The 12,095-nt window shown below is 40.5% G+C and overlaps 1 protein-coding gene across 1 annotated transcript; it reads right to left on the bottom strand.

Moving 5' to 3' along the window:
• Positions 1-2,421: 2,421 nt before the first annotated feature.
• On the bottom strand, positions 2,422-4,297 carry LOC128049610 (growth-regulated protein homolog gamma-like). The gene is made up of 4 exons (XM_052641866.1): positions 4,192-4,297; positions 3,977-4,100; positions 3,784-3,867; positions 2,422-3,000 (listed from the first exon to the last, which is right to left on the bottom strand). Exons 1-4 carry the CDS (start codon positions 4,277-4,279, stop codon positions 2,985-2,987), a joined length of 312 nt encoding a protein of 103 aa, XP_052497826.1. The 5' UTR covers positions 4,280-4,297; the 3' UTR covers positions 2,422-2,984.
• Between the last annotated feature and the right edge of the window lie 7,798 nt (positions 4,298-12,095).

Genomic DNA, 12,095 nt, shown 5'->3' with positions numbered 1-12,095 from the left:
GTTGTAACTAATATATCAATCAGGGACTTCCCAGGTGGTGCTAGTGATACAGGACCCACCTGCCAATGCAGAAGAAGTAAGAGATGCAAGTTCAATCCCTGGGTCAGAAAGATCCCCTGGAGGAGGGCCTGGCAACCCACTTCAGTATTCTTGCCTGGAGAATCCCAGAGGAGCCTGGCGGGCTAAAGTCCGTAGGCTCACAAAGGGTTGCAAAGAGATGACAGAAGTCACTTAGCATGCATGCACAATATATCAACCATTAACAAGTATATAAATAATTTATACTAATAATAAATTAATAAGTAATTAATACATCAATATATCCATGCCAGGTTTCTTTCAATTGTTTTTTGCATGATATCATGTTTTAATTCTTTTCATTTCAAATGATCTAGGCCCTAATGTTTAAAGTGTGCCTTTTTTAAGCAACATTAATTCTTTTTGTCTTAATTACACAGCCTGATGGTCTTTGACTTTTGAGTTTTCATCCCATTTCAATATACTATAATTTCTAATATATTTGGACTTAATGTCTTATCTTTTGAAAAATGGACTTTCAATTTGGAATAATTTTCAAAGTTAATTAACTTTTTTTTTTTTGGCTGAGCTGGGTCTTCATTTCTGCTCAGTCTTTTCTCTGGTTGCAGGGAGCGGGATTACTCTCTAGTCACAGTGCATGGGCTTTTCTTTGCAGTGGCTTCTCTTGTTTCAGAGCACAGGCCCTATGCTGAGTGGGTTTCAGGAGCTGCAGCATGGAGTTTGTCGTTGTGGCTCCCAGGCTGGAGATTGCACATGGGTTTACTTGCTCTGTGGCATGTGGGATCTTCTTGGACCAGGGATCAAAACCACATCTCCTGTATTGGCAAACCTGTTCTTTACCACTGAGCCACCAGGAAAGCCCCAGAATAATTTTAGATTTACTAAACACTTGTATAACACAGCACAAGGAGTTCCTGTGGACCTTGGCCCAGTATCTCCTCTTGTTGATATCCTACATATTTATAATCATTTGTCAAAACTAAGAAATTAGCATTGGCACATTGCTGTTAACTAAACTCCAGCCTCCATTTGGGTCTCACCACTTTCCATTAATGTCTTTTTTCTATTCCTGGATCCAATCCAGCATACCACATGGCATTAAATCATGTGTCTTTTGTCTCCTTAGAGCTGTGACAGATTCTCAGTTTTGTCTTTCAGGAATTTGACAGTTTTAAGGCATGCTCATGAGTTATTTTGTAGAATGTTCCTCCATGTGGATTTTTAGGATGATTTTCTGATGATTACACTGGGATTATTGATTTGGAGTAAGAATATCATGAAGATGAAGTGTCCTCATCACATCATATGAGTACATGATGCTCACATGATATCAAGTGATATCAAGTGGTGATAATAACCTTAATCACTTGGTTAAGTGACAGATTCTCTACTGTAAGTTTATTGTTTTTCCTTTTTCCTTACCTCTTTTTTGGAAGTAAGTCACTAAGTCCAGCCCAAACTCAAGTGTATGTGAGAGGGTTGGAATTAAACCCCACCTTCAAGAGGCTCTACTTATATTATTAGAAATCCTTCAGAAAGGAAGCCATTTCTCCCTGTGCCATCTGTTGTTTTGTCTCTTTATTCTTTAATTTTTGTCTACTTGTGTATTATACAGGTATTTTCTTTTATTCCATTTTCTTCCCTTTTTAGATTTTTAAATCTAAAATTTAGCATTTTCTTTTTATTGGTTGTCCTAAAAGTTACTATATTCTTGCCACATTGCAATTTTCTTTAAAGCTTTCTCTAACAGTGTATTATATTGTATAATACATTGTATTACAAATCTATTTATCTCCCTACCTATCATTTGTGTTACTTTTGTCATATATTTTACTGTACAGTATGTATTTATTTCTACTGACCATTATTATTGTCATTTTAAACAACACAAACTGCTCCTGTTCTTAGGAATAATCTACTTTTCTATCTTTTTCTCCCAGCTTCATTAAAAGGAAAAGAATGGCATAGCTGTTTGAAAACCATTTATCAAAACAATTTAATAGGAGCCCTTATTAAAATATTAATAAAAATTCAACAGTTTATAAAGAACTAATTTTGAATAACAATTGTCAGTGTGAAAAAAATAGGAATTTTTTTTAATAAAACTAGAATTCTCAAAATGGTTGAGGAGGGTAGTATATCAAATATTCCTTCTCAAGTTAGAGAAAGATAAGGGAATAACAGCCAGGAGTTGGCATAAAGTTAGGTACAATCTAAGCCTAAGTGTATAATACCTTGAGCACCCAGTAGGAACTAAAGATCAAGAAGAATAAAACAAAACTTAATCATATTATTTTTTTTGCAAAACTTTTATTTTCATGCCATTTAAAAAATGTAACAGTAGTTTTAACTTCTTTGTTCCAAAACAAAGAGAAACACCACATAGTAAACGTTAAACAAGGCATTATGCCTTACAAGCAAGACATAAAATGTCCAAGGGAAATTTCAACATTAAAATGTTGATCACATAATATGAAATCATTTCAATAAATAACAACTGACATTCTTTTAAAAAAAGTACAGAAATAGAAATGCACATACTTTCCCTGATTCTAGTAGTGATTTCACTGATTGTAAGAACTTCCCTCTCCCACTCATCACCTCCACCTCTCTCTCAGAGCCTGGCACTTTATGGTCTTCCAATAAATATCAGTTGAATAAAACATTTAAAACTCATCATCTTCATATTAAATAACAATCAGGACTGGGTTATGTTTGATTAACATAATCACATCTTTAAACACTAACATGTAAAAGACTAAAATACCAGCTTTGAAAAATAAATACATATATAAATAAATAGAACTCATATAAAATAGTCCAGCACATCAAGTCCTTTCTAGTTGTCCCTGGAAACCAGCCATTCTCTTCTTCATTTTCAGTTCCTATAAGAGCACAGACCACTTTTCAGGAACTGTCACAGTGAATTTCTTACTTCCCTCTAGTCAGTTGGTGCTGCCCCTACAATGAGAAAAGGGTTAGGGTTACAGGTGCTGAGGAAAGCTACTCTTCTTGTACAGGCCCCAAGGCTGGAGGGACTTCTGCATAGAGACCCTGGCCCAGCTCTGCACTCAGAAAAGGTTTCTGCTAAAAAAGATTTAAAAACTTTCATAGGCATCCTAGAACTCAGGGAGCTTTCACTGCAAAGTCCTGCTCTTCACTGCTAAGTTTCTGAGGTCCTGGTTGCCGGAAACCCGGGTCTCCATTTTTCAGGTAGAAACCATTGAGGAATGGAGGTAAACAACATCTGTTCTTTAATGGGTTGGAAGCATTTTACCATTTCTGGTTAAATTTACTTAGTCTTTTGAAATCGCTCAGTTGTGTCTGACTCTTTGTGACTCTATGGACTGTAGGCTACCAGGCTCCTCTGTCCATGGAATTCTCCAGTCAAGAAGATTGGAGTGGGTAGCCATTCCCTTCTCCAGGGGATCTTCCTGACCCAAGGGTTGAACCTGGGTCGCCTGCATTGCAAGTGAATTCTTTACCTTCTGAGCCACCAGGAAAGCCCTACTTAATCTTTTAGGAACAAAGAGGTTCATTTGAATGGGGATGGAGAGGAGGATCAGGACAGAGGGAGCTGGAAACAGCCTTTGGACACTAGAGCAGATCAAATTTAATGGGAAATAATGGTTTTTAGTCCTACAACTAAACTGTGGGTTTATCAAATACTATTTTCAGGAAGTAGACGCCAGTATTTGAGGGCAATGACTCTAGTTGCAAGTAGGAATAAAATCCATGACTTACTTGTTTAGCATCTTATTGATGATTTTCTTAACCATGGGAGCTTCAGGGTTGAGACAAGCTTCCTGACCATTCTTAAGAGTGGCTCTGCAGAGAGAAGGGAGAATCCACGTGAGGCAGGAGGTCGGGCTGTAAGTCTAGGTTAGGGCATCCGGACTGCCGGGGTGATAAGAACAACAACAATGGCTCTACTTACATGACTTCGGTTTGGCCGCAGTGGGGGCCCGGGGGCGTCACCTTCACGCTCTGGATGTTCTTGAGGTGAATCCCCTGCAAAGTCTGCAGGCAATGGCAGCGCAGTTCATTGACCACGGGCGCCCCTGCGGGAAGGACAGAGTGGGTTAGGGGCTGCCCCCATGGGTACCCGCCCGTCCCCGTCCCGCCCTGGGGATCCCGGGCGCCGGTTCTCACCTGCTGCGCGCCGGCCGGCGGCCACCAGGAGCAGGAGTAGCATCGCGGCGCGGAGGAGCCGGGGAGCGGCGGTCGCGGCTCGGGCCATGGGTCTCAGCTCGGAGGGTCTGTGTCTGCGGCGGGAAGGCTGGCGGGAGCGCTGGCTGAGCGGGCTCTGTGGCTCTCGGAGCCGAGCGAACCCCTTTTATCCATGGTTGGGGCGGGAGTTGGCAGCCCCGGGCCCGGGAAATTCCCGGACGCGCGGGTCATTCCCGGGTCCGGAAGGAAGGCTTGGCCCCGCCTGCCTCCCGGGGAGTCCACGCAAGCGGGGTGTCCTCTTTGTGCCCAAATCCCCACGTGGGGAATGAGTGGCCGCCAGGCTGGGGCTACCTAAGGTCGAGAGGGGTGCCGCCGTGGGCGCCCGGACACCCCTGGTTGTCAGCGGGCGTTGTCAGACTGATTAGACTAGTATAGTGACTGCCCCACAGTTTAGGGGGGAGTTAATTTCTTTCAAAGACACTTCCATTTTGGAGATTGAACGAGTTGAGGCTAGAATGGCAGCCTTTGTTTGTTTGTTTTGTCTATCTTTCCTCTTTTTCTTTAATTTACATTTTGTAGACTTTATGAATCCCTGAAATAAATGCACTTTTTAAAATAACATATCATCTCAGTTTATATGTAAGAACCTTTGTCTAATACCTGATGTTCTAGGATCAAACATAAATCACACTAGTGCCATTGTTTTATTTTGTTTTGTTTGAGATATGAACTGGAGGCGAGGGCCAGGGACCTGACTATTAAATGGGTTGATTCCCTGTTTATTTTAGGATACTGTGTTGTAATCTGTTATCTGTCCTCTCTTCGAAATTCTGGAACTTAGTGATTCCAAGAGCACCACTTTTTGTTACACAGAGGGCTGTGTTTTCACTCACCGCAGATATCAGGTATTATAAAGGGCCAAGTTGGGCTCAGGAGGTCCCTTCACCTTTCCTAGGCCTGACTGTGGGCAGAAAAGATCTTAAGATCAGAAAGCGAGTGCCTAAGATTCCTGACTTTAAACAGCAAACAGATATGGCTTTGGACACAAATACTAGATTACTGGTACATTTCACTCCATGTTATTTGAATTTGCCTATTTCTTTGAACTAAGTCCTCCTGGGAATCAACTATCAATGTACTTACATTTCAAATTCTGTGTAACTGAGGCCTTCTCACTTTCAGCATCAGTTTCAATATCCCTTGTTAGATTAAACTGTAGTTGGTCTAAGTCGACCCTCCAGAGTAGGTAAGGACTTTGGGGATGTGTGTGATGTTCTGTGGATGCTGTGAGAAGGATTGGGGAGTGGAGGAAGAGGGTCTGCCTCAGGAACAGAGGGATTTTGTCAAACAGGCTGTCAAGGCTGAAATCTCAACTGCACATTTACCTGCCATGTGACCATGGGATCATGGGCAATTTATTTAATCTGTCCCTGTTCTTGCTCTTCCTCTGTTAAAGCAAGCTAATGATAGTGTCTGCCTCACAGAATTGTTATGAATATGAAATGTGTTAACATTTCTAGAAGAGTGTGTGCTCAGTAGTGTCCAGAGTAGCATATATTAAGTGCTATATAAATATTTGCTAAATAGAATAGAAATGTTTACAACCTTACTGTTATGCATTAAATGTTAGTGCCCTCCAAAAATTCCTATGTCGAAGCCCTATACCTCACTGAGATGGTATATGACCGTGGAGCCTTTTGGTGATTAGGTTTATTTGAGGTAATCAGGATGGGGTCATCACAGTAGGATTAGTGCCTTTATAGCAAAAGGTCGTCTCTCTTAGTGATGTGAGAATAAAGCAAGGTGATTTCACTACCTGCAAACCAGAAGAAGATTCTCACCAGATATCAAATCTGCAGACACTTTGATCTTGCTTCCCAGTCTCCAGAAATGTGAGAAATTTGTTGTTATTCAGTCCCTAAGTTGTGGCTGACTTTTTGCGACCCCATGGACTGCAGCATGCCAGGCTTTCCTGTCCTTCACTATATCCTGGAGTTTGCTCAAACTTCTGTCCATTGAATCAATGCTGCTATCCAACCATCTCATCCTCTGTCGTCTCCTTCTCCTCCTGCCTTCAATCTTTCCCAGCATCAGGATCTTTCCCAATGAGTCAGCTCTTTCTATCAGGTGGCCAAAGTATTGGAGCTTCAGCTTCAGCATCAGTCCTTCCAATGAACACTCGGGACTGATCTCCCTTAGGATGGACTGGTTGGATCTCCTTGCATCCAAGGGACTCTCAAGAGTCTTTTTCAGCACCGCAATTTGAAAGTATCAATTCTTCAGTGCTCAGTCTTTGCTTATGGTCCAACTCTCTCATCTGTACATGACTCCTGGAAAAATCACAGCTTTGACTGTATGGACCTTTGTCGGCAAAGTGATGTCTCTGCTTTTTAACATGCTGTCTAGATTTGCCATAGCTTTTCTTCCAAGGAGCAAGTGTCTTTTAACTTCATGGTTGCAGTCACCATCCACAGTACTTTTGGAGCCCAGGAAAATAAAGCCTGGGCTTTATTGTTTCCATTTTTTCCCCATTTATTTGACATAAGCTGATGGGACTGGATGCCATGATGTTAGTTTTTTGAATATTGAGTTTTAAAGCAGCTTTTTCACTCTCTTCTTTTACCTTCATCAAGAGGTTCATGCTTGTTTTTTTAAGCCTAGTCAACCCAGGAGAAGGGAAAGGGTACCCACTTCAGTATTCTGGCCTGGAGAATTCAGTCCATGGACTATACAGTCCATGGGGTCACAATGAGTCAGACACAACTGAGTGACTTTCACTCACTCACTTGGTGTATGACATTTTGTTATAGCAGCCTGACCTGATTAAGTTACTTGCATAAATACAACATGGTGATCCACCCCAGTATTCTTGCCTGGAGAATCCCATGGACAGAAGAGCCTAGTGGGCTACAGTCCATGGTGTTGCAAAGAGTCAGAGTGACTGAGCAACTAAACAACAACCACAATAAACACAACAACCTATGTTGTAAAGAGAATATGCTGCTGCTGCTGCTGCTAAGCCGCTTCAGTAGTGTCCTACTCTGTGCGACCCCATAGACGGTAGCCCACCAGGCTCTCCTGTCCCTGGGATTCTCCAGGCAAGAACACTGGAGTGGGTTGCCATTTCCTTCTCCAATGCATGAAAGTGAAAGTGAAGTCGCTCAGTCGTGTCCGACTCCTAGCGACCCCATGGACTGCAGCCCATCAGGCTCCTCCAACCATGGGATTTTCCAGGCAAGAGTACTGGGGTGGGGTGCCATTGCCTTCTCCGAAAGAGAATATATATATATATATATATTTTCTATATATATATTCATTATATATAATGTATATTTCAGAGAAACATATCTTAATTTATCTTTAAATTTTTTAGCATTAGAAATTTTGTAAGGGGGAATGCACTCCTATTCTTTGAGAATCTTGGAATAGATTTTTAAAATCCACTGGTTGCTTTCAGTTACTTCTCAGATAAAATAGGAATAAGAGTAAAAAAAATTTCCCAATTCATTTATGAGAAAATATTTAAGAAATGACTATCTGCCTTGGGCATTAACAGTTAGTTGCTCAAACAATGAAAAGTATTAGCTGTAATGGTTCCCAGACCCAACCCAAAGTAGTGACCTGAATAAATACCAAGGAAGAGTAGAATTTCAGCTTACTTACAACATCAGCCAAAAGGATGAGACATGTCAAGAATCAACTCTTTATCTGTAGAATTATCTATAACATGACCTCTGGAACTTGTTAAATTAAAATCATTTACTTTCAGGAAGGAATAAAAAAGGATTGTTTTTCCTTTAATAATGTACTGCTTTCCATTATTTAATTCAGGTCAGCCCCAGAGTTAGTTTTAGAAAATTTTAAAAGCATCAGTGATATGAAGCTCATCAGGATAAGCAAATTATTTCTTGTTTTTAATGTGTCCTGAATGCCGCTTTTATATACACAAGCCATAAATCAATGCAATCATGAATTCAGTGGAGTCAGCTCAATTTCCTAAATTCCATTTTATTCTGTAATTGTAAGGGTATCTTTGAGATTTGATTAATACAAGGTAACATGCCTGCAGAGTCTAAGGTCACTGTTCCATGCTGAACACTGACCTTGCTCATTGGCCAGCATGAATGAGTGGTGTGGCTCTGCTGTGTCCTAGCTCACCTTGAGAGCTCTGTTGGCATAACTGCCACTGCTACCATTCCCATTTCCTCACAGCTACAGTTTGTGTAGAACAGTTCTACACTTAAGGGAGAAAATGAAGATGACTGAACAAGTTACTAGATCCCAAGATCTCCCATCCCTCTAAGAACGCTCAGTTGAACGACAGTGTTAACCTCCCCTTCCGAGCCCTACTATGAGTACGCCTGCTGCTTTCTCTACCTGTCTGCTGATTGGCACCCACATTTCTTCTTTTCCTTCTTTTTTTTGGGGGGGAAGGGGTTCACACAGGTGCAGCAGGGCCCTTACTTCTCTATCGATCTGACACTCTCGACAGTGAAAGTGTGTAGTCCTAATCACTGGATCACCAGAGAATTCACCTTCTTTCTTCTTAAAACAGAAACTTAGTCTTCCTCTGGAAATCCCTGCCTCTGCCCTTGGTAGTCCATGTGATTAAAGTGACTTCAATTCGGAAGACAGAGAGTTTGTGACCCAAGGACACTGTTGCTCCCTGCTTCCTACCTATGTCCTTGCCCACGTCTACATGGGTTCACAATGGAGCCAATGAGTTATGGTTGGCCAATAAGACAATGCCAATTGTGCAGGAGCGTAGGGAATTAAGAGGCTCTGAGAGGCTCTTGCTTCTAACTGGGATTGCTAAACTGGTAAGATGGAAATCTGCCGTCTTGTCATGACTTAGGGAAGCTTGCCTGAAAATATAATGTCACCGAGGAAAAACACAGACATAGCTTACACAGACAAGATTATTGGAGATGCTGTTTGTGAACCTGAGTCTAGCTTTGTCCTACCTAATCCTTTATGGGCATGAGTTTGAGCTAACTCAGGAAGATAGTGATGGACAGAGAAGCCTGGCGTGCTGCAGTTAATGGGATCACAAAGAGTGGGACATGACTGAGCCACTGAAATACAACAACAAATCCTTTGACTTTCACTGTCATATACAATAGATTCTCTTCCCTTGTTTAGCCAATTTGGGTTGTGATTACACCACATGCAGGTAAAGAGTCCTGAAAAATACCTCCATCTTTCATACTGCTTCTAAAGTTATCTTTTTAACAGACTGAATTCTTCACTATTTAAATCCTTCCTTCCCTTTTTCTCTCCATCTATTCACTTTAAACTTAACATTTATGAATTTGGAAACATGTTAGCTTCAAGGAATATTAAAAAAATAAGATTGATTCTGTTATTACAAAACTTTCAGTCTAATAAGAGAAGCAGATTTATATACAGACAATTATGAAGTACCCTAGTACATCGCATGAAAAGTATGCCTAGACTATGGTAGGTGCCTAGAGGTGGGATACCGAGTCTTGTTTCTGAAGAGGGTGGGCCAGTTTCTCAGAGAAGAACTTCAGAGCAGCTTATGTGTAGGGAAGGTACTTATTGAGTTGAGTCATAAATGATGGATGAAATTTTCTCATGTGAATCAGGAGATCAAAGGATAGCGGAAACATTCCAGAAGGTGATGTCAAATGTACAAAAGCATTGAGGTTAGAATGAGTATCATGTCTACTTGGAACAGACAGCAATTCATATATCTGGAGCTTAATCTGTGAGTCAGGGAGAGAGGAGAGAGGGAGGCAAAATCTAGTCACTGAAGGCTATGTGTAGCCCCCACCTGTTACTCAGAAACCAGTGCAGGTGTTAATTCTGATTCCATTAGAATGCTTTTCAGTCCATCTCAAAGTGTTTCCTTGACCTATGTGCACAAATTTCCCAAGTATGAAGTATGTAAGGGAAGGTCAGATCAAATAAAAGGTTCAGGATAAGACAAAAAAAAAATGGAGACTTTTATTAACTCCTTACTGTGTGTAACATGTTAGGACATGATTTACAAGAGATACAAAACCGGATAGACTCCAAACTCTTAACCTGACATTCTCACCTCTTAAATTGACATTCCTTAATATCTATCCAGTATACTCCCCTCTGTATATTAGGTAACTTCTGTTGTTGTATCTGTAGTAAAGCCTTGGATGAGTTGAGCAATTTGCAATGATTTCAAATCATTTCAAGTTACACTGAAAGTGAGTGAAAGTGAAGTCACTCAGTCGTGTCTGACTCTTTGTGGCCCCCGTGGATGGTAGCCTACCAGGCTCCGCAGTCCATGGGATTTTCCAGGCAAGAATACTGGAGTGGGCTGCCATTTCCTTCTCGAGGGAATCTTTCCAACCCAGGGATCGAATCCAGGTCTCCTGCATTGCAGACAGACGCTTTACTGTCTGAGCCACTAGGGAAGCCCCAAGTTAAGCTAAATCAATTTTAAAAACATCGGCTTTGGGCAATTTTAAAAAGATTTTAAGAAATTGCTTCAAGTTAGTTTTTCATCTTTATTTTCTTAAAATTGTTTATAATGTTTATGGAAGAAGCCTCTATTAAATAAATGCCACCATGATCATATAAAGCGATATGAAGGAACGGTGCTATGACAAGCTTTAAAAAGGGAACTCAACACAGGGAAAGGGCAAACGTCTCCATGGAAATGCATAGTTTATGCTATAAATTTTTTTTGGAGAATAAAACCATGATGACTGTGGTTTCACGGAAGCAAAATTTAGGAAGTCAATAGAAGGGTGTTGTTGTTCAATCACTAAGTCATGTCCAACTCTTTGTGACCTCATGGGCTGCTGCACACCAGTTTCTATTGTCTTCCACTATTTCCTGGAGTTTGCACAAATTCATGTCCAGTTAGTCATTGATGCCATATGTGTGTGTGTGTGTGTATAAATATATATGTATATATATGTGTCTGTGTATATGTATATATATGTATTAAAGATGAGTATACATACATATATATATGATTGTGTGTGCTAAGTCGCTTTAGTTGTGTCTGACTCTGTGCGACCCTAGGGACTGCAGCCTGCCAGGCTCCTCTGTTCATGGGATTCTCCAGGTCAGAATACTGTAGTGGGTTGCCATTTCCTTCTCCAGGGGATCTTCCTGATCCAGGGATGGAACCCGCGTCTCTTACATCTACCTGCATTGGCAAGTGGGTCCTTTACTACTAGTGCTACCTGGGAAGCCCGCATATATATATATATACATATGAGTGTACATAGATAAGTGTATAAACCACAAATGAAAGTATCACACACATGGTGTCACAAGTTTTAGCTAGAAGAATTAGAATAAAGAATCACAAACTTGATTTTTGAATGTTGTCCATAGTGTATTTTCCAGTGTTTTTTTTTTTTACTACATTCCACGTATTTTGCACCAGAAATACTTTTGTTTTTGTTTTTATTCCTCTTGACTCTGTCCATTTGTACATACATTTTTTTAATAGAGACACACACAGCATGTGTTATAAGTAATCAAAGTCTTATCAAACAAACAAAGCAAGATAAAAGCTCTGCGTGAGGGGATGGTGATGGCATTAGCATTTATCTGGTACTTACAGAAGGCCAGTAAGGAAGGTGATAGATGTTCAGGACAGGAAATAGAAAGATTTATTATTTGGGGCTGGAATGGAGTTTATCCCCTGTTTTTCCTACACCATGTGATCTCTCATTGCAGCCTTTATTTTTTTTTTTTGTATCTGCTTTATTTTTTGTCCATGCTGCATTCCACCAGCTTTTAGCCAACCTAAACATTTTTACTTCTTTTAAAGTGCTGAAAATTGTTCATAGGATTATTATGAAAATCAATTAAGTTCACATTTGCAAACTGTGCTTGAAAGTAAAATAAAATATTGTTAAATAAAG

The sequence above is a fragment of the Budorcas taxicolor genome, chromosome 6, assembly GCF_023091745.1.
Source record: "Budorcas taxicolor isolate Tak-1 chromosome 6, Takin1.1, whole genome shotgun sequence".
NCBI lineage: Eukaryota > Metazoa > Chordata > Mammalia > Artiodactyla > Bovidae > Budorcas > Budorcas taxicolor.
The sequence above is the reverse complement of the archived record's forward strand: the minus strand, read 5'-3'. Positions and strand labels throughout refer to the sequence as shown.